At 41.5% G+C, this 23,754-nt stretch overlaps 1 protein-coding gene across 1 annotated transcript in view; it reads left to right on the plus strand.

Annotated features, from left to right (window-relative positions):
* LOC138972046 (uncharacterized) overlaps positions 1-14,922 on the plus strand; it is a 17,018-nt gene extending 2,096 nt beyond the window's left edge. Inside the window, exons 2-7 of the mRNA XM_070344886.1 lie at positions 111-272; positions 657-833; positions 8,711-8,898; positions 10,709-10,859; positions 14,006-14,140; positions 14,426-14,922. Of these exons, the coding sequence (XP_070200987.1) occupies positions 111-272; positions 657-833; positions 8,711-8,898; positions 10,709-10,859; positions 14,006-14,140; positions 14,426-14,922 (1,310 nt within the window). The remainder of the gene's footprint in view (positions 1-110; positions 273-656; positions 834-8,710; positions 8,899-10,708; positions 10,860-14,005; positions 14,141-14,425) is intronic.
* Positions 14,923-23,754: the final 8,832 nt, after the last annotated feature.

Here is a 23,754-nt window from a genome sequence, read left to right on the forward strand (position 1 = left end):
AGGAACAGAAGAATCTACAGAAGAGAAAGCCGGGGAGGGGGAGGGGGGGAGAAAGTACAAACAACCACAAGGAGAGATTTGATTTGATTTGATTTGACTGACTGACACAGGCAGCAGGGAGAGGTCCATACTGACCTACAACGTAACGGCCAGACAGCTGCACATCCGTTGCCCCAGCGACAAGGTGAAATCGAGTTATAGAGTCGTCACCATGCACATCTCACGTCACTCTCTCGGTGATAACCTCACCGTCTGGAACACCAGGGACAAAGGTAAGCTCACAGTATTCTCAGACACCCCCCCCCCCCCCAAAAAAAACCCAAAAAAAAACCACACACAACATATCTCAAGTCATTCTCTCCATGACATGATAACCTCACCGTCTGAAACGTGGAAGACGAAGGTAAAGCATAGTCAGACCCTCCCCCCTCCCCCAACTATCACACACACACACACACACACACACACACACACACACACACTAACAAGGACAAAGGTATGATACATTTTGACAACAAACCTTGACTTTTCTACTAGAACATCGTTATTTCAACTCGAACTGTGATGTTTCCACTGGTGTTGTAGAAAAGCACGTTGTTTTAACTTGAACGTTGTAACATTCTTCTTGTGACCTATTTTGACACTGCACTTTTCAGGCCGAGCGCTGAACGACAGAATCACCGTGCTCGAGTTTACCGGTGGAGTGGAGGCTGTGCTGAGTCACGTGACCTGTGCGGACAGCGCCAAATACTCGTGCACCACGCTGCTGGACCCAGGCAGCAGTGGGGTTTTACCTCACCACCACACGGACACCGAGTTCTTCTCCTTCACAGGTACGGTACCATCAAGGTACACTGCAGTAGGTGATGATGATGTAGATGATGATGATGATGATGATGAGGGTGATGATGACGATGATGGTGATGATGATGAGGAGGAGGGTGAAGAGGAGGAGGAGGAGGAGGGTGGTAATGATGATGACGATGATGATGACGATGATGATGATGATGATGACGATGATGATGATGATGATGATGATGATGATGATGATGATAATGATGATGACGATGATGACGATGATGATGATTATGATTATGATTATGATGATTATGATGGTGATCTACGTGGTCTTGTGCGTGCGTGTACAAACGAAGGGGAATATGGAACGAAGGTCTGCACATAACTTGACCAAGGAGATCTGGGGAAAACCCGTAGCCCCCCAGGCGAAGCCGGGATTCGAACCCCCAATCTTCCACATGATAGGACCTCTTAACTTCTAGGCTACTGGGCCTGTCTCGGTTCGATTCCATGTAGAAGTAGAATAAGGATCACACACAGACCGAAAGAACGGAAAACAAGTCGGTTTTAGTAAAGAGTCACAAACAATAACTTCCTGCCATAACACATTTTTATTGCGAAAACTCAATGCTTTTCTCAAGATAGAAAAGAAAGAAGCCATTGTTTAACGTTGCACTAAATTGAACTCATCAACACACTTTCTTTTCTCCACAAAATATGGAGCCTGAAACCAATGACAAATACCCGTGGGTCTTTCGAGACACTTCTTTTTGTCTAAAAAAAAAAAGTTCACAATACGTCAACCATTCCAACTCAAAACAGACCTAACAAAGGCCAAAACCAACAAAGCTTTCTTCTTCTTCTTGTCGATCACACTTGCATAATAATTGTCAGGCCGGACAGCGAGACGAATGGTGCTGTCTTCCCCAGGTCTTCCTTCCAACAAAGCTCTCAAATGTGACCCTCCACCACGGAATGAGTCACATGTCACCTTTGCATGATTTTCATATTTTTACATTATCCTAAAGAGCTTTTTTATGCTCTATCCAGTGGTGAAAACCGTTTTACAAAAGAGCAAAAACTGTTTGAGTTATAAGCCTGTGACTAAGGTGACCCTCACACTGTTACCAGACACTCCCCGGACTTATAATTATTACGCCTAGCGCAGAACCGCGCAAGGTGACATGCGACTCATTTCGTGGTGGAGGTTCACAAATGTTCTACTTTGAGAAAAGGCATAAGCTTACAAAATACGAAATTCTCTGCTGAACAATTAACACTCAGTGTGAAAAAAATGCATATAGCAAACTGCATGAACAGATGTCATGCAACATGAGTATAGTTCTTGGTCACTAAGCGAGGAAATGCCAGGATGTAAGTACATGCACAATCTCAAATATCAATTAAAAAACAAAAGAATTCTGTATTCGCTAATACAAGGACAGCACATACAATACTAAATCAAATGTTCGCTTATGGAAGCGTCTTCAGGACTAACAAACAAACACACAAACAAACACACAAACAAACACACAAACACACAGGGAAACAAAGAGCAAAAGCATATTTTTTCTCCCGATAAATGTCTTTCGTGACCACTTATCCGCCCGTTAGAACATTTGAGGCCGCACTGTGATGACCGCATTCTTTAATATAAATCATCACATTTTATGTCAACAACAAAAATCTTTGATCAGGTCTACTGAGTCAGCACCTCCTCGGTCGAAGGGTTTTGACCAGAGCATGACTTACTCATCTCGATCATATATTATGTTCAGTTTCATTCTTTTAGGCCGACCGATGGACTAAATGTTTTGACATGACCTTGTGCAACTCGCTCGATACCTGGCTTTGTGCAACTCGCTCGATACCTGGCTTTGTGCAACTCGCTCGATACCTGGCTTTGTGCAACTCGCTCGATACCTGGCTTTGTGCAACTCGCTCGATACCTGGCTTTGTGCAACTCGCTCGATACATGACCTTGTGCAACTCGCTCGATACCTGGCTTTGTGCAACTCGCTCGATACCTGGCTTTGTGCAACTCGCTCGATACCTGGCTTTGTGCAACTCGCTCGATACCTAGCTTTGTGCAACTCGCTCGATACCTGGTTTTGTGCAACTCGCTCGATACCTGGCGTTGTGCAACTCGCTCGATACCTGGCTTTGTGCAACTCGTTCGATACCTGGCTTTGTGCAACTCGCTCGATACCTGGCTTTGTGCAACTCGCTCGATACCTGGTTTTGTGCAACTCGCTCGATACCTGGCTTTGTGCAACTCGCTCGATACCTGGCTTTGTGCAACTCGCTCGATACCTGGCTTTGTGCAACTCGCTCGATACCTGGCTTTGTGCAACTCGCTCGATACCTGGCTTTGTGCAACTCGCTCGATACCTGGCTTTGTGCAACTCGCTCGATACCTGGCTTGGTGCAACTCGCTCGATACCTGGCTTGGTGCAACTCGCTCAATACCTGGCTTTGTGCAACTCGCTCGATACCTGGCTTTGTGCAACTCGCTCGATACCTGGCTTTGTGCAACTCGCTCGATACCTGGCTTTGTGCAACTCGCTCGATACCTGGCTTTGTGCAACTCGCTCGATACCTGGCTTTGTGCAACTCGCTCGATACCTGGCTTTGTGCAACTCGCTCGATACCTGGCTTTGTGCAACTCGCTCGATATCTGGCTTTGTGCAACTCGCTCGATACCTGGCTTTGTGCAACTCGCTCGATACCTGGCTTTGTGCAACTCGCTCGATACCTGGCTTTGTGCAACTCGCTCGATACCTGGCTTTGTGCAACTCGCTCGATACCTGGCTTTGTGCAACTCGCTCGATACCTGGCTTTGTGCAACTCGCTCGATACCTGGCTTTGTGCAACTCGCTCGATACCTGGCTTTGTGCAACTCGCTCGATACCTGGCTTTGTGCAACTCGCTCGATACCTGGCTTTGTGCAACTCGCTCGATACCTGGCTTTGTGCAACTCGCTCGATACCTGGCTTTGGAATGTTAGCAGTCAGTTTTCTGTTTGGGATTTCGAGTTCAAACATCATATGGTTAAAACTGTTTTATTCAACGTTTGTGCATTATTTACAAAAAAACGCATATTGAGTAAACAACAACAAGCATAATGCTTATGGTGGTGTTTACAGTTTTCTAGAAAATTACATATAAATGGCGGCTATTGTACAGTTTAAATGAAAAGCAAGCAAACATGAAAGGAAAATTGAATGAAAATTGTACATCAAAACAAAAATCCGTTTAAGAATACATATATAATATTTATGGTGTTAACGAGTAAGAGATAGGGAGGGTGAGAGGGAGGGAGAGAGGGAGAGAGAGAGAGAAAGAGAGAGAGAGAGAGAGAGAGAGAGAGAGAGAGAGAGAGAGAGAGACTTTCTTCTTTCTTTATTTGGTGTTTAACGTCGTTTTCAACCACGAAGGTTATATCGCGACGAAGAGAGAGAGACGAGTAGACGTATCGATTTTGCTTTCACTTTACATGTTTATCTGTTCGAAACGGCCGGACTGTCCAATAAATTCCTGCACTGTTAAAAAGATTTTTTTGTTAATTTTTGTTTGCAAAGAGGGGTTTCCATGAAGTAGAATATCTGTGTGTATGAGGTTGTTGGTTAGTTTGTTGATTGTGTTGTTTCTTGCAGCTAAGTGTAAACGGCATTCTAGTAAGAAGTGTGTTGCAGTTTCTGTTCCATCACCACAGTCGCATACGCTGTTTTCCGCAAGGTGTCGCTCAACTAAGTCTTTCTTTAGATCACTAATATTAAGTCTCATTTTTGTGTGGATTATTTGTGTTTGTCGACTGCCACTGTAGAAGTAAACGGGAATTTGTGTGTCGTCTTTTGTTAAGTAATGTTTAAATTCCCCGAGGGAGTCGGTTAACTGTATTTGTTCAGGTAGTTGGTTCCAGAGTACTGTTGTCGAAGGAAAAAAGGATGTTTTGTACGTTTCTGTTCGATGTGGGGGTATACTTCGTTCTAAGGGGCGGCGTCTGTGGTAGGGGTTGTTGGCTGCTACGAGAGGTGGGAGTGCTGCTTGTAGGTATGGGGGGGTCTTGTCGTGAATAATTTTATGGAACATTGTTAGTTTATGACGGTTACGCCTTTCAGATAATGATTGGAGTCCAGATTCTCCGTAAAGCTTAAAGTGACTGGTTCCGCGGACAGCTCCGATGATTGTTCGTATTGCATCTAGGTTTAACTTTTCGAGTTCATCTGTTAGGGTTTTGCTACAGTTGTCCCATATTATGTCGCAATAATCAAAGTGTGGTAGAATGAAAGATTTAAACATAATTTCCAATGATTTTCGACTCAGTCTATATTTGTATGTACGCAAGCAAGCTACAAGAGTTCTGCACTTTGCAACAAGAGATTTTATATGTTCATCCCATTTACAGTTGTTTTGTATTATTATTCCTAAGTGTTTGTGATTTTGAGAACTTTCAAGGATGGTATTGCCAAAGTTTAGATCTGCGATATCAGGGGTTCTTTGTGTACAAAAGTTCACCAATTCAGTTTTTGCATGGTTAAATGCTACCTTCCATGTTTCTGCCCAATTTACAATTTTTTCAAGATCTGAGTTTAAAATTTCGGCACGGATGTTGTGATTGGCTAAAGACAAATACATGCTAGTGTCGTCAGCAAAAAGCTTAATCGTAGATTCTATATCACGTACAATGTCGTTTACATAAATTAGGAAGAGCAAAGGTCCAAGCACTGAACCTTGAGGAACTCCCGCTACTACTGGAAGATAAGTTGATTTACTGCCTTTTAATACAACTGCTTGCTTTCGATCTGTTAGGTAGTCTGTAAACCAGTTTAATAATGGCCCGTTAATTCCGGCGGCTTCGAGTTTATGCAATAATCCCCTGTGCCAAACTCTATCGAATGCTTTGGATATATCAAAGAAGATTGCTTGGGTAGTTATTCTATTATCAAGTGATTTGCATATGTCATTGTATAATGTAAGAAGCTGGTAAACAGTTGAGTCACCAATGATGAAACCGGACTGCGACTCTGTAATGATATTGTTTTGCTTTAAGTAGTCAAAGACATGAATTTGTATACATTTCTCTAGTGTTTTGCCAACACAGCTTAGGAGGGAGATTGGACGATAATTACTACATGTATCTTTGTTTCCCTTTTTATGAACTGGTGAAACGTGGGCTATTTTCCAAACTGACGGAAAAAGTCCTTCACGTAAAGACCGATTAAACAGTGCAGTTAGGCTGTCACAAATCACTTCGCAGCTCTCAATTAAAATTCTATTGTGGATTTCGTCTGGACCGACTGCTTTTGTTTTGTCTAGTTTGTTAATCGTATTTATAACTTCTTCGACTGAAAGTGTGAGAGTGTTTATACTGCAAGGAAGCCTTGGTACTTCAGGAATGTCTGACATATCGTTTTCGACAATGGACTGTTGGATAAAGAAGTCGTTGAACAAGTTTGCTTTTTCTAGGTCATAGAATACAAAGTTCAAGTGCACGCGACATGACCATTTAACTTATATAGGCCTTTGCAGGGGCGGATCACATCCTTTTCAAGTTGTTTTTTCCAAACTTCTTTCAGGGAAAATTTTAATGAAAATCAAGGAAAATTGAGCAATATGGTGCAATCTGAGCATCAGTTTTTCTTTATTTTCAAATTTTTTTTTTAGGCTAGGGGAGGGGGGGGGGGCGGTTTCCGGAAACCCCGGAAATCTCCCCTGGATCCGCCCCTGCTTTGTCTTGCCAAAAGGCCTGAAATGACACGAATTCAAGTGCACGCGACATCAACATTTAACTTATATTGGCCTTTGTCTTGCCAAAAGGCCTGAAATGACACGAATTCAAGTGCACGCGACAGTCCTGCCTTCCGTAACGGTTATCAGAGTTGTCAAGTGGCAGCGGAATGATGACAGTGTCATTTCAAGTGGTTATCAGGTCACAGTAATACAGCGAAATAACACCAACACTTCCTCACGGTGACCTTGACTCTCAACATTGTAAATTAAATTATTTCTGCAGAGGTCATAAAGCAACACTCACGTGCTAGGCTAAACGACTCAAATGTAATGTATTAGAGAAAAAAAGATGTTAGTAAATAACTCTATTGGTTTGGGGGGCTTTACAAGAGTTGCTCCTCTTCCAGAAACTGAGGCAGACACGCAGTGGGGACAAGCGATCGTCGAGTAACAGTGAATGAGAAGAATGAGCTCCATTTTGCATGATACGCATTATCCGCTTAAAGGCACAGTGCAGCTCACAGCCTTCGTTTTGCGTTTTTGTTGCAGCTGAGTGCATTTACAGTTCAAAAATCCTCCTATGGTAGTAAAACAAACCCAAAACTACCCAACGACGACATCTGTGAAGCTCGACAGTTTCTTGTTCACGCGAGTGCATAAATTAACCTAGTTATTACGTGGTGTTTGGTCGGAGTTCGATTCAACTGAGTGATTCCGGCCTCCATTTTGTTTTACACAAACTCATGATGACGTCTGACATAGTTTGCTTAGTGACGTGTCTTTTTGTGCATGATGTGGTGATCTACCTGATCTAAATTTAGATCCAAAAATAGGTCAAGACCAGCCGGGTCCGAGTACGAAATTAATTCGTAAAAAAATCGCAGTTCTTGACTCTTTGGGTGCAAGTCAATGAAACTTGGTAGTTCTTCTAACGGATAGCTGCCTGAGGTATGACTAAAAGCCCCAAGGGCTCCGTGCACCTGGATTTGACAAGTTCAGTACCTTTAAAATGGGGGTAATTTTACAGAGGTTATGAACAGAAAGTCTGAGAAAATCAGGTCTTAAAAAGGAGGGAGTCTTAAAATGGGGGTAATTTTACAGAGGCTATGAACAGAAAGTCTGAGAAAACAGGGTCTTAAAAAGGAGGGAGTCTTAAAATGGGGGTAATTTTACAGAGGTTATGAACAGAAAGTCTGAGAAAACAAGGTCTTAACAAGTCGCGTAAGGCGAAATTACTACATTTAGTCAAGCTGTGGAACTCACAGAATGAAACTGAACGCACTGCATTTTTTCACAATGACCGTAGTCCGCCGCTTGTGCATAACGGAGTGAAACTGACGAGCCTGTTCAGCGCGATTGTGGTTTCGCTGTGCTGCATAGCACGCTTTTCTGTACCTCTCTTCGTTTTAACTTTCTGAGCGTGTTTTTAATCCAAACATATCATATCTATGTGTTTTTGGAATCAGGAACCGACAAGGAATAAGATGAAATCGATTAAATTTTAAATCGATTTCGGAAATTTAATTTTGATCATAATTTTTATATTTTTAATTTTCAGAGCTTGGTTTTAATCCAAATATAACATATTTTTATGTTTTTGGAATCAGGAAATGATATAGAATAAGATGAACGTAAATTTGGATCGCTTTATATAAAAAAAATTATTACAATTTTCATATTTTTAATGACCAAAGTCATTAATTGATTTTTAATCCACCAAGCTGAAATGCAATACCGAAGTCCGGCCTTCGTCGAAGATTGCTTGGCCAAAATTTCAATCAATTTGATTGAAAAATGAGGGTGTGACAGTGCCGCCTCAACTTTTACAAAAAGCCGGATATGACGTCATCAAAAGTATTTATCGAAAAAAAGAAAAAAATGTCCGGGGATATCATTCCCAGGAACTCTCATGTCAAATTTCATAAAGATCGGTCCAGTAGTTTGGTCTGAATCGCTCTACACACACACACACGCACAGACACACACACACACACACACACACACACACACACACACACACACACACACACACACACACATACACCACGACCCTCGTCTCGATTCCCCCTCTATGTTAAAACATTTAGTCAAAACTTGACTAAATGTAAAAAGGAGGTAGTCTTAAATTGGGAGTTTGGCTGTACGTGTACATGTACCATTCATCTGGTTTTCTACACAGGTGAGCCCACAGTGCCAGTCCTGACAATCCAGCCCCGCAAAGCTCGTTACGGGGAGAATGAGGTCATCACTATGACGTGTGACGCAAGGGTCGGAACAAACACCAACGTAATCCTCTGGGAGACCAGATTACCGGGGAAGGATTTTCAACCCGTTGTCAGTGAAAATATCACAATTTCAACAACAGAGGTAATTATTTAAAGGTTTGGCGTGCATATTCCCCCCCCCCCCCCTCCTACAAAAAACACACACACAAAACAGTTTCAAATCACCCCCATGAGGTACATAGTTCGGTTTGGTGTTTAAAATTATGACATCACATTTTGAAGAATGACTTTAAATTGTTGCTTGAACGTTCATTTATTCAAATTCTTAACGCTGTGCTGGGGTAATCGTAGCAGACCGTAATTTCTCCATGCATGGTCTATGTAGTTGTTTCTTCCTACTTTGATTGTCGCCCCTGAGAATGAGTGAAGTAACACGGTTTTGCTAGAAATAGAATACAAAAAACAAGAATTGTACGTTATTTGAACGTTTAATTTACTTTTTGTTTTGTTTTGTCAATAATTAAACATTCCAATAACGTAGGGGAAGGGCTCCTAATATGGACCACTGTTTGTTTCATGCTGATAACTAGCTTGTTTTCTTGCGAAGAAGTTTCATTTTGTGTTTGGTAGTCCTTCTCTCTTAGGTTAACCGTTAGGCCTAATTAGAGTGAAATAGCTGTGATAGAGTTTAGTTTCCTGGTGTGCTTCAAATACAGCTCTAATCAAAAACAGAGTGAAAATAAGTGAAATTATCAACTTCCACAAAAAGAAGACTTTTTGTTATATTTTTTTTAAATCTCGAGGGCTAGTTATAGGTTATTTTCAGCAAGCTTCTTTATGAATTAATGAAAATAGCATTCAGCTTTTATTTTCTTCGATTTGTTGAAGGTGGTCCATATTAGGTGACTCACACATACTTTGAGATTTTGCTATTATTTTTTGTTTGCAGGAGAAACTCGGGGTCAACACTGCTAAATTGTAACAAATACGGTCTTAGCTGTCATATAAAGCAATGTTTGTGTTATAAAAGCGTTGGCTGTGGACAGAAACGAGTCCGTTTTAGGCGGCAAATTTAGAGTGAACCATGCCAAAAGTGAAAAAAAGAGAAAAAGCCTAACGGTTTTGAGATTTGTGTTTCTGCAACTGTTTTGACATGTGCAAGTTATCCAGAGAGGGTGAATACAGCGAACAAAACTTTTTTGAGCGCTCTAGCGCCGTTAGTTTGTCAGAACAGGAGGTGGTCCATATTAGGAGCCGGTCCATATTAGGAGCCCTTCCCCTACAACTCTTGTTTTTTGATTCTGAATTTTGGAATGTTAGCAGTCTATCTGTTTTTTCGGTTATTCGAGATTAGGCCCCCCAAAAAAATAGGTCTGTTTACGGTAACCCGACCGACCCTATTTTTTTCGCGCGACCCTAGACTTTTTTTTTGGCATTTGGAGGAAGAAAAAAAGAAAAAAAAAATCTTTTGTTTTTTTGCAAAATAAAGTAAAAATATGGTTTTTTGGAGAGAAAAAAAAATAAATAAAAAAAAATCCCGACCTACCGACCCTATTTTTTTGGCCTATGTTACCGTAATCAGACCTCTTTTTTTTGGCCTTACAGATGTAAGTACATAAATCGTTGCGTCTGCTGAACTAAAACAGTCAATGAGCAGATTCCTGACTCTACGCAGGAGAGTTTGCCGACAGCAACCATTCCCTTACTTACATTAATTGTATTACTCTACATAGTCACGGGTCATTTCGAGTTTAGCATTGCAGCTGTGCCTAAATGACACCACAGCGAATCACCTTTGTACTTCTCGAGGTTAAATTCACCACAAACCAATATGGCGTCTTAACTTCTTTATCTTTCATGATTAAAATGTCAGTCTTATTTTACTAACGTTTCCTAGTTAGCTGCGCAGTATAACAATCACTGGTGCCATAACTATCTAGTTACAACCACAGGTCCCCTGTGACGTCAAAAGCACGAGCTCACTGACGCACGCACTGACGGCTGATGACGACAACAGGGAATGGCGTTGCAAGTTGAACCAGACGCACCAAGAAGCTGTCTTCATTGCCGCCGTGCAGTGTGTGGATACTGATGGACGTTCAGGTAACACTTTCATTTATAAAGACAAATCTAAATAACCGAATGACTTGCAGGGAGGGGGGGGGGGGTGGTGGGTGGGGTGGGGGGGGGGGGGGGGCTAGTGTACGCTCACTCAAGGAGAGGGCGTGTTACATCGAACCAGTGGATGGAAGCTGTGCTTCACTGAGGTGGGCGGGGCGTATCGTGTAAGGGGAGCTAGGAGCTAGTGTCGCTCACTCAAGGAGAGGGCGTGTTACACCGAACCAGTGGATGGAAGCTGTGCTTCACTGAGGTGGGCGGGGCGTATCGTGTAAGGGGAGGAGCTTGTGTATATATGCTAGCTCAAGGGAAAGGGTGTATGATGTAAGGAGCGGAGGGGGGGGGGGGGGGGTGTGTGTGCTTGTCCTTGTTTTGGTGATTTCAGAATTCTTTAGTTTTTCAACTTTATAAAGAAAAGATGAGTGGTTGTTTTTTCATTGTTTATTAAGTAATGAAAAATCAAATAAAGAGTGAGAAGTGTTGCTTTTTCTTTACAACTCCTACTTTGGTATCATAACAAATTTAATACTCTCACAAGGGAAACAACCGCTGGTTATGGACCTTGTAGTTGTAGCGAGATTATTGTTTCCCCTGGAGACCATTGTGTGTGTTTGGGTGTGAGTGTTATTGCTTGTATGTCATGGTTTTTCAATTGAATTTGTTAAACTAATTCTTCTGGCAGTCACGATCAAGGGGTAAAACAAATTGTCCTAATTCAGAATAGGAATAACGTTTAAGGATAAAAAATAATTTCATATTGTTGGGTGTTTTGTTGGTGGCATTAATAAATGAATTTGTTTGCAAGCCCTCATATCTCAGAAAAAGAGGAGAAAAACCTGTCACAGTGATGGTTCTCTCGCAATCATGGTTTCTTTTTTTTTTTTTTTCTTTTTTTTTTTACAAACAACTCTGTTGATGTCTAGGCTATATCCAGGAGCGAAACACGATTTTGAAAACTATTATGAAATAATATGTTCTTAATTATGGGCTAAGAAATTAATTCTCTCCCCCCCCCCCCCCCATAATTCTTAAACGTTATTCCTATTCTCAAGGGAAACAACCTTCCTGCACGCCTCTTGTTGCTGCTAGCGAACGGTAGGCAGAAAGCTATGGAAGGCGAAAAGGGTCAAATGATCGAGCAAAAGGATTGAGTAAAAGGATGCATACTTTCCAAAAAGGATCGATCCTGTTGCACGATACTTTTGCTTGTGTGTTTGACCCTGTCCGCACGTAGGGAGGAAAGGGTCAAACGCGAAAAGTAGGGCCTATGCATTCTTTTACTCGATCCTTTTGCTCGATCGTTTGACCCTTTTCGCCTTCCATAGAAAGCGACCCAAGGTGTCAGCAGTGGGATAACAAAGTGATGAAAATAAAACGATGTCTTTTTTCAGGGCCGTGCTGGCCTCCTCAGACCACAACGGTGCCAACCGAAGTCAGCTCGCGAAAGACTGGTATAGGTAAGCCTTCCCATCTTCTTCCGTGCGCACTTGGTCTTGTGCGTGTACACACGAAGGGGGTTAAGGCACTATGTACTAGCAAGTCTGCACATAAGTTGACCTGTGAGATCGGAAAAATCTCCACCCTTAAAGGCACAGTGCAGCTCACAGCCTTCGTTTTGCGTTTTTGGTGCAGCTGAGTGCATTTACAGTTCAAAAATCCTCCTATGGTAGTAAAACAAATCCAAACTGAACTACCCAACGACGACATCTGTGAAGCTCGATAGTTTCTTGTTCACGCGAGTGCATAAATTAACCTAGTTATTACGTGGTGTTTGGTCGGAGTTCGATTCTAATGAGTGATTCCGACCTCCATTTTGTTTTACATAAACTCATGATGACGTCTGACATAGTTTGCTTAGTGACGTGTCTTTTTGTGCATGATGTGGTGATCTACCTGATCTAAATTTAGATCCAAAAATAGGTCAAGACCAGCCGGGTGCGAGTACGAAATTAATTCGTAAAAAAATCGCAGTTCTTGACTCTTTGGGTGCAAGTCAATGAAACTTGGTAGTTCTTCTAACGGATAGCTGCCTGAGGTATGACTAAAAGCCCCAGGGGCTCCGTGCACCTGGATTTGACAAGTTCAGTACCTTTAACCCACCAGGCGGCCGCGGCCGGGATTCGAACTCACAACCTTCCGATTAGGAGGCCGATGTCTTATCCACTAGCCTCCCCATCTTCTTCTTCGTTCATGGGCTAAGACTCCCACGTTCACTCATGTTTTTAGTACCAGTAGATTTTTACGTGTATGACCGTTTTTACCCCGCCATTCAGGCAGCATACGCCGATTTCGGGGGAGGCATACTGGGTATTTTCGTGTTTCTATAACCCACCGAACTCTGACATGGATTACAGGATCTTTTCCGTGCGCACTTGGTCTTGTGCTTGCGTGTACACACGAAGGGGGTTAAGTCACTAGCAGGTCTGCACATAAGTTGACCTGGGAGATCGGAAAAATCTCCACCCTTAACCCACCAGGCGGCAGCGACCGGGATTCGAACTCACGACCTCTTACGTCTTACCACCACGCCCGTCGCCTCCCCATCAAACCTCTCTGTTCTGCACAGCTTAAAATCACGATTGTACGTAGGAGTTTCTGCCCATTCACGCAGAAGAAGAAGAAGAAGAAGGATACTGTGTTACCATGTTACAAGAGTGATATTTTAACGACATATTTATTCTCAACGAGACATTTTATTTATAGAAGTTCATACAATTTATAAATCTATATCTGAGGGGAAAGAATTGTTACTGTTTGCACGAATTGCAGGCATTTTAAATGACAGTGCTCGCGTAACATTGACACCACAGGGTGTGACGTGGATTGAAATACTAAACACTTGAAAGGGGAAAACATAGATGCTATAAAGGTACTTTTGGGGGATGTTTTTTTGTTTTTGTGTGTCGGTTGTTGCTGTTGTTGTTGCTGTTGTTGTTGTTGTTGTTGTTGCTGTTGTTGTTGCTGTTGTTGTTGTTGTTGTTGTTTGTTTTGTTTGTTGTTGTTTCTTTGCTCCATTTTGTGCAACAATGATCAGTGGAACTGTCATACCTGCCATTACCTCCATCTTGATTTCTTTCTTTTGGGTTCCTTTTGCATACATGAATTAATGAACTATTCAGTTTTACCAACAGAAGGACCCCCAGCGTCTCGCAACACCCTGCTCATCCTGGTGGGTGTGATCGCCGCCCTGTTCACCACCATGGTCATCTGTGTGGCCGTCATGACCATGCTACTCAGGAAACAACACTCCAAGACCATGTCACTCAGTGAGTAGTGTGTGTGTGTGTGTGTGTGTGCGTGTGTGTGTGTGTGCGTGTGTGTGTGTGCGTGTGTGTGTGTGTGTGTGTGTGTGTGTCCGTCCCGGCATGAATGTAAACCCGTGACCCTAGGATCACAAGTCACGTGCTCTACCAACTGAGCTACCAGGCCCTCCTATTGGGACTATACAATACTGACAAGACATGTTTGTATCTGTGAGAGCATTGTCTGCAGGTTTCACTGTACGCTGCTAGCTCCATTTATAATAATCATAACTTTCAACCCCATTGCAGCTCCTTCCTCCTCCAACTACACGACGTACAGCCCCAGTCCACCCTACCCCTACCCCTACCCCACCCGCAGCCTCCCTCCCGCGCCCCCACCACTGGGCAACACCCACTCCACCTACAACTCCCTCCACCCGGAAAGCCTGGACGAGGGCGACGATGACGAAACCCCGCCCAAGATGATTAGGCCGTACCACCAAACCAGCGTCAGCCAGCGCAGCTCCTCTGTCTTCATCTCCAGTTCCGCTATCCCGCCGCTGGAGGAAGACGGGCAGAGGGAGGGGCTGTTCCGCGGAAGACGACCCGGGTCAGACACGCGTAGCGGACGAAGCGTCTACTCCAACGAAGAGGCCATCGGCCGAGCCCACCAGCAGGTGAGAAGCGGTGGAGTCATTTCCAGCAGCAACAGCAGCGCCTCGCACCAAGCGCACTGCACTCTGGGAAACCTCAAAGAGTGGGAGGCGGAGGTCTTTTTCTCTGAGGGGGCGGGGCGTATCATGTAAGGGGGCGGGGCGTATCATGTAAGGGGGAGGGGCGTATCTTGTAAGGGGGAGGGGCGTATTATGTAAGGGGGAGGAGCTCGTGTACGCTCATGTAAAAAAAAAACAAGTCGCGTAAGGCGAAATTACAACATTTAGTCAAGCTGTCGAACTAACAGAATGAAACTGAACTCACTGCATTTTTACAGCAAGAGCGTATACTCGTAGCATCGTCAGTCCACCGCTCGATGCAAAGGCAGTGAAATTGACAAGAAGAGCGGGGTAGTAGTTGCGCTGAGAAGGATAGCACGCTTTTCTTTATCTCTATTCTTTTTAACTTTCTGAGCGTATTTTAATCCAAACATATCACGTCTATATGTTTTTGGAATCAGGAACCCACAAGGAATAAGATTAAATTGTTTTTAAATCGATTTTGGAATTTTTATTTTAATAATAATGTTTATATTTTTAATTTTCAGAGCTTGTTTTTAATCCAAATATAACATATTTATATGTTTTTGGAACCAGAAAATGATGAAGAATAAGATGAACGTAAATTTAGATCGTTTTATAAAAAAAAATTTTTTTTACAATTTTCAGATTTTTAATGACCAAAGTCATTATTTAATTTGTAAGCCTCCATGCTGAAATGCAATACCGAAGTCCAGCCTGCGTCCAAGATTGCTTGGCCAAAATGTCAATCAATTTGATTGAAAAATGAGGGTGTGACAGTGCCGCCTCAACTTTTACAAAAAGCCGGATATGACGTCATCAAAGGTATTTATCGGGAAAAAAACCGAAAAAACGTCCGGGGATATCATTCCCAGGAACTCTCATGTCAAATTTCATAAAGATCGGTCCGGTAGTTTGGTCTGAATCGCTCTACACACACACACGCACAGACAGACAGACAGACAGACAGACAGACAGACACACACACACACACACATACACCACGACCCTCGTCTCGATTCCCCCTCTACGTTAAAACATTTAGTCAAAACTTGACTAAATGTAAAAAAGGGGGGGGGGGATGTTAGTTTGCTTCACTGAGGGGGATGAGCGTATCATGTAAGGGGGAGGAGCTTGTTTACGCTCACGTAAGTCGGGGGTGTTATGGAAAAGAGGGGGGGGGGGTGTAAGTTTGCTTCACTAAAGGGGGGGGAAGGGAAGCGTAGTAAGGGTAAGAAGCTAGTGTAAGCTCTGTGAAAGGGATGGGCGTATTATGTAAAGGGGGGGGGGGGGGGGAGTTTACGCTTTCGGAAAGGGGCAGGGGTGTTGTGTCGATGTAAGCTTGCATGAAGCTTTTCTTCACAGTGGGAGAGGAGTTGGTGAACGCTCACTCAAGGGAAGGGGCGTATTACATACAAAAAGGGGACGAAAGCTTGAAAGCTTCACTGAGGGGGGAGGGGGGTATTGTGTAAGGGCAGGAGGGGGTTGGGGGGAGGGAGGGAGGGGTGAGGGGCTAGTGTACGCTCACTCAAGGGGAGGGGATGTAAGCTTGCATGAAGCTATGCTTCACTTGGGTGGAAGGTCGTATGCTGTGAGGAAGGGGGGGCGTACGGAGCTAAAATGGAGACTAGAGGATGGACGTATTATGTCAGGAGAAGAAGGTGAAATGGAGATAAGCTCAATGAAAAGAGAGGGGTGTAGTCGCATGTGTAAGCTTGCTTTGAGCTGTGCTCCGCTGAGGGGGAGGGGGTGTCATAGAAGGGGGGGGGGGGGGCTTATGTAAACTTGCATGGAACTGTTGTCAAGTGACGGAGTGGAAAGCCGAGTTGTGCCCACTGTGTAATGAGGAGGAGCATATCATGGAAAGCTGGCTGCAATGAGATTTGCGAGTTATTAAGTACGAAAAAGACAAGTACGCAAACTGTGCGTGAAATCGATCATCTACTAATGTGTCAGTGCATTCGGTTGTCTGTGACCTGTCAACCAAAACAACCGTCAGTTGCTGCTGTCATTTCTACTGTGGAGAAATAGAAGGTGGAGCAAAAGTTGAACGCAATTTATATTATTATAGTTTTGTGTGTGTGTTTCTTTCCTTTGTGTTTGTTTTGTTTTCGCTGTGGAGAAGATTGAGGTGGAGCTTAGCTTGCAAAGAAAGTAGTTGTTTTTTACACTGCGAAGAAATAGAACTGAGCTTAAAGATTAAGAGTCCTTCCTGGACAGAGCTTTTGTAGTTTGCACAGGAAGCGAGCTATCTTTCAAGTACAACTGGTCTATATTTTGTTATATACTGAAAGGCATAAATTCGGCAAATAGTGCATTGAACGATTTTGCTCTCAAACGAAAATCAGATTGAACCTGTAATTTGTAGTTGACATCTTGAGTGTTGGAGCAAATGTTTCACGCTGTCAGCGTGCGCTTTGCAGTATTGCTGATCCAGCCACAGCTCACTGTGCTAATAAAGACAATGGGCTGAACGGGAGACAATAACGTAAAAAAGATAGTGTATGGCCCTATAAAATGCAACTGGCTGTTTGGCTGTATCCAGATATCGCAATCATGCCACGACTTGATGAAGGAGAGAGACAGCAAGCGATTGGGATGCTTAAAGCTGGCCAAAGCATTGAACGTGATGAACACTGAACGTTTTCCGAAATCATTGCGCTTGGACTCAGTCACTTTTTTTGAAAAATTGTCATTTCATGATGTTCTATTCAAAATCAATTAAGCGAAGGTTTATAAACACTAAAATGGCCAATGAATAAAATATTCAAACATTGAAAACATTCACCACTGAGTTGATTTTTTGTGATTTTTTAAAGTTCCGTTTGCGGAATTTATGCCTCTCGGTATATCTCTTGGCAGTTTGCTATCCATGCTATTGTCATGAGATCGATGTAGTTGTAGTTAGGACCAGCACAGTGGGTGGTGTATTTTAACAATGTGTTTTTTGCTTCTTGTTTTTTTTAACATGCTGATAATCTATATATATATACGACTAGTGTCTGTGTGTCTGTGCGCAATGCACGGCCAAAGTTCTCGATGGATCTGCTTCAAATTTGGTGGGCTTCTTCAGAGAGACCCCGGACACAATCTGGTCGATGAGAATTTTCAACACGTGCTCTCAGCGCGCAGCGCTGAACCGATTTTGGTTTTTCTCTGGATCCATTTCCAGTAACTCTTCCTTATCTTCTCCAGTGTTTTCAGCGTTTACCTCCCTTCCTTCGTGTGGCGTCAATCCATATTCCCGTTTCTATTTTTAGAAGGTCACTGTCGACAACGCTCAATCCATATTCCCGTTATACTATTTTTAGAAGGTCACTACTGTTCTCCAGTGTTTTGCGCGTTTATCTCCCTTCCTTCGTGCGGTGCGCCGGCTTTCACAGCCAGGTATTTGGCTTGACTTCTTCCCGGCAAAGCCGTACCCGGCGAAGCGGGTATTCATCTAGTATCTTATAAAGATGCAAACTTACAAAGCCTGAATTTGAGTGTTAGTGCGAGGGATTTGTTGAACAAAAAGTGCCAGTAACTACATTTATACTCCTCGCTCAGTTAATCCTCTGTGCAACTTTTAACTTCAGAAGAAAAAAAATGATTCACTGAAACAAGGAACACTGAACGTGGTAATGTGCTAAACTGCTGAAATTGAAAATATTATCTCTCATTATCTCAGATCAGTATATTTTGGTCTTTTGTTTTAATCACACACAACATTGATTTGTGTGTTATTGATTTTTGTCAAACTTCTCCCCAACTTTGATGTATCGTTCATTAAACACTAAGAATTATTTGTAACTATCTTGATTCCATTTTATCATCAACTGTGCAGTAGAAATTCAATGCATAAGGATTAATCGTACAGTATCACTGCCGTTATGCCTCCCATGTCTGTCCTCACGAAGTGCATGTAAATATTGTGAAAAATACAAAGACCAGTTGGCTGAAGTAACATTTTATTGTGTATCTGTTATGCTTTCACAAATTTACAAACAGCTCATCACCATACAAGAATCTCAACATATCTGCTTACATTTGAAACAAACAACAGTGCTAAGCACTCTGTGAGGGTGAGAAGTACGCTAACAAAAGCTTCAACTTCTTTTTGATAAACATAACAATTGCCAAAATCAAAAACACAGTGCAATTTATGATACTCGACACAAAGTTTACACAATTTACATAAAAAAGGAAACAAAACAAGAAGAGCAAACGCTCGATCGAGTCACTTTCGCAGTTCTGAATATTATATGAGGCATCAGATGGACAGGAAGAAATTGCTATTCACAACACAATACAGATGTAAATAATTTGATGTAAAGAATAATCCTATAAAGTTTGAATCAAATCCGATGAATAGTTTCAGAGATATGATATTTCAATTTTTTTCCTTCAAGACATACCTGTGACCTTGAAAAAGGTCAAAGGTCACCAAAGCAGACGTCAAAGTGTAGAGGTCACTGGGAGTCACGTTCACATAAAATTTGAGCCCGGTCACTTTTATAGTTTCCGAGAAAAGCCCAACGTTAAGTTGTGTGTTGCCGAACAGAAAAGGCTAGTTATCTCCCTTGTTTTTCTGATAACGTTCGTAAAAGGCTACAGATGTAAATACTTTGATGTAAAGAATAATCCTACAAAGTTTCAATCACATCCGATGAACTTTGTCAAAGATATAAAATGTCTAATTTTTCCTTTGACGCTGACCTGTGACCTTGAAAAAGGTCAAAGGTCAACGAAACCATCGTTAAAGTGTAGAGGTCATTGGAGGTCACGACTAAACAAAATATGAGCCGGATCGCTTTGATAGTTTCCGAGAAAAGTCCAACGTTAAGGTGGTGTCTACGGCCGGACGGCCGGCCGGCCGGACAGCCGGCCGGCCGGACAGACTAACACTGACCGATTACATAGAGTCACTTTTTCTCAAGTGACTCAATAATTACCAACAAATCAGATAACAAGAGGAATGTAAGTTAATTTAAAGTTTTCCCAAACAACCTTTGCTTTAGAAAAATGTCTTAATATAAGAGAATTGTTTTAATCTAGCTCTGTCTGCCATTCATGATACATTATGAGATGTGTTTTATGCAATCATATTGTTAATGTACTTTGTATTCCCTTCCAAGCTGCCAAAATCATACAGCAGAGATGAGATATGAACATAAATTTCACAGCTAAAGTGTTTTTGTGCTTGTGTTTTTCACAATCCATACTGAAATGTCGAAGTAAGCCACGGCTTTGCTCATTATTTGTAATTTCAGTAAAAACAGAGATTTCACAATCCCCTTACTCATACAAACATGCAGATCAAAATGTTTTCATTCACAAACTAAGGGTGAAATTTCAAGCTTGATTTACAAAAATATGGCGACAGTATTTGGATTACAACGAGTTCAAAATTACACAATACCATGCTGCTGTCAGTTATGTTAACATGTATCTCTTCTTCCATTCCTTCTCTCTCCCTCCACTCACCCACCCCCTTTACAACTTGGGGTATGGACATTGATATTACGTACATGTATTATATGTGAATGAAGTTTTCAGTTATTGAATTTTTGAATTGTTCAACATTATGTACATAGAAGTGATCTATTTACAGTTTTTAAAAGCATTGCGGTGTTATCTGCTTATTCCTCTCTCTCTTTATTTTTCTCTCTCCTTTCTTCTCATTCTAGCTCTGTATCTCTTCTTTTCATTCTCTCTCTCCCTTTTTTCATTATTTTTCTCTCTCCTTCCTTCTCATTCTAGCTCTGTATCTCTTAATCTCTTTCTCTCTATCTCCACTCTCTAAGCAAATGTACATTTGTATATATCTACAGAACTAGACAGAATGGATTTATGCATAGTTTGCCTGATATTGAAATTTGAGTTGGAATTCACCAATTGTAGCTGTAAATATCATTTTGGTTCTTTTGTTTAGTTAACATCAATACATGTACATACATGGTGAAACATTCTAATGTATACCAGTACTTGTTTTGAGCAGAAAAATCCCTAAATACAAAATAACAAGTCGTGTAAGGCGAAAATACAACAATTAGTCAAGTAGCTGTCGAACTCACAGAATGAAACTGAACGCAATGCAACGCAGCAAGACCGTATACTCGTAGCATCGTCAGTCCACCGCGCACGGCAAAGGCAGTGAAATTGACAAGAAGAGCGGGGTAGTACTTGCGCTGAGAAGGATAGCACGCTTTTCTGTACCTCTCTTCGTTTTAACTTTCTGAGCGTGTTTTTAATCCAAACATATCATATCTATATGTTTTTGGAATCAGGAACCGACAAGGAATAAGATGAAGGTGTTTTTAAATTGATTTGGACAATTTAATTTTGATAATAATTTTTATATTTTTAATTTTCAGAGCTTGTTTTTAATCCAAATATAACATATTTATATATTTTTGGAATCAGAAAATGATAAAGAATAAGATGTACGTAAATTTGGATCGTTTTATAAAAAAAATATTTTTTTTTACAATTTTCAGATTTTTAATGACCAAACTCACTCATTAGTTTTTAAGCCACCAAGCTGAAATGCAATACCAAACCCCGGCCTTCGTCGAAGATTACTTGACCAAAATTTCAACCAATTTGGTTGAAAAATGAGAGCGTGACAGTGCCGCCTCAACTTTCACGAAAAGCCGGATATGACGTCATCAAAGACATTTATCAAAAAAATGAAAAAAACGTATGGGGATTTCATACCCAGGAACTCTCATGTCAAATTTCATAAAGATCGGTCCAGTAGTTTAGTCTGAATCGCTCTACACACACACACACAGACAGACAGACACACACACACACACACATACACCACGACCCTCGTCTCTACGTTAAAATATTTAGTCAAAACTTGACTAAATATAAAAACAGTATTTAGACATTTAAACAAAAGATGTAACTGTAACTAAAAAAGCCAGTAGGAATTAAAAGGGAGGATCCACTGTACTGCCACAGGTGGACAGGTGTTTCAAGTTTCAGACTCGCTTGACGGCTACATAACACAAGATAAAAAGGAAACAGGCAAACTTTTAAAATCTCTTATAATCGGTCCAATACAAGTCATTTCAAACCTTTCTTCATAAGAGTTAAAAATCAAAGCAAAATAAGTATTGAATGAAGTGGAATGCTGCAGTTATGTACATATACATGCCTGTACATAATTTTGTTGGGAAACTCAGAAATGATAGGAAAAAAGGTATTGCACCAGCATTAGTGTTACATGTTGCAGTACGGTTTATGGTAATGCCAACAGTCACAACTCGTTGCAGATTGATATTCTATTGTTTATGCCGTGATGTTGTCAAGGTAACGAAAGTGCTGTTCACATGGCTGATTTTCAACCTATTTTCAACCGACTTTTGTCAGCTAGAAGTAGCTCAGAAGTTGGCCACGTGAGTTTCAGCCAACTCTTATCTGAACCCACTTGAACAATGTTCAATTTTTTCTTTCTGATTTTTAACTCCGCCATTCTCTCTATCTTGAGGCTATATATAGACTTATTGTACGTGCTCATCATTGGCTCGGTTTGTTATGCCTCTTGGGTGTGGAAGGGCAAAGTCTGGTGAGAATTGGTCAGTCACTTGAGCTACTGACATGGCGACAACTTTTAAGTCATTCTGTAGTGACGACAATCATTCAGAAGTCTGCTGGAAGTTGGTTTAAAATCGTTTATGTGAACAACACTTGAGACTAGTCTTTACATATTACGAATGTTCTCTTTTATGTACAATCTAGTTGCAATCTAGTACAGAGGTGGATAGATTCTTATTTCTACTATTTACAGAAATATGTTATCTTTTACAACGATCACAACGCAGTGAAGATTTAATTGACATATTGTTTATGCATTAGGAATTTCAGGTTATCCTTTGATAAGTATTGTCCTCTAAAATGTACAATCTAGTCAGAGATTGACATGTATGTTGTTCATGCTGTGGTAATGTCAAGTTAACCTTTTATAAATATGTCTCTCTTGAATTTACACTCTAGTCAGACTGGTTGCTTACAGTACTGAAGTGGCTAGCTTCTTATTTTCACCATTTACAAACTTGTTACTGTGACAAGCTTTAATCTAGTCCCCGTTAGATCTACAATGCCGTTCTTGTATTATTTGTGCCAAATTCTTTACCTTCAGCCCCTGTTTTTGTATATACACACTCTCACTAAAAAGCTTTATCTTCGGCTATTGAAGATAAAATGTGTTTGATATTGCACTCTTGGGTCTAGTCAGAAGCTGAAAATGTATTTTTATTTTCAATATCTTGTACTGGTGAAGGAGTTACACTGGGGCTGGGCCGCTATTGCGCGGGCCGCTATTGCGCGGGGCCGCTATTGCGCGAATCTAACCCTAACCCTAACCCTAACCCTAAAGATTCGCGCAATAGCGGCCCCGCGCAATAGCGGCCCCGCGCAATAGCGGGCCGACCCCGTTACACGTCACCATATTTTATTGCTTATATCATGGTACTTTTGTGTGTTTACTTCATTTGCTGCTGTCTTTGTTGTGAATTTTTGTTTTTATTTCATCCCTTAGTTTAGTATTGTTATGTTTGGATTCATGAACATTCAGTTGTTTGGATGTGAAGAAAAAACATAGAGGCTAAATTTAAGCGTTTATGACTTTGCTGAGGACCAGCATCAAGTCCTGCATGGCAGAAAACAAAATGACAAAAGCAAACTTCTGTACCGCATACAGATAATAAGGTTTTCATATTTGTCAAACCCCAGTATATAAAAGGTAGTATCATTACTAACAGAAACATTGCAAAACCCTTACCCTCTCAAATTCAACGGGATTTGTTCACCTGCGATGCACTGACATTGTAACATAATGTAATTTGGATTTTGTTTTCAAATACAACACCCCTGTAACTAAACTTTAACAAAAGATGTCTTGCTTGTGAATTG

This window comes from Littorina saxatilis, linkage group LG7 (genome assembly GCF_037325665.1).
Source record: "Littorina saxatilis isolate snail1 linkage group LG7, US_GU_Lsax_2.0, whole genome shotgun sequence".
NCBI lineage: Eukaryota > Metazoa > Mollusca > Gastropoda > Littorinimorpha > Littorinidae > Littorina > Littorina saxatilis.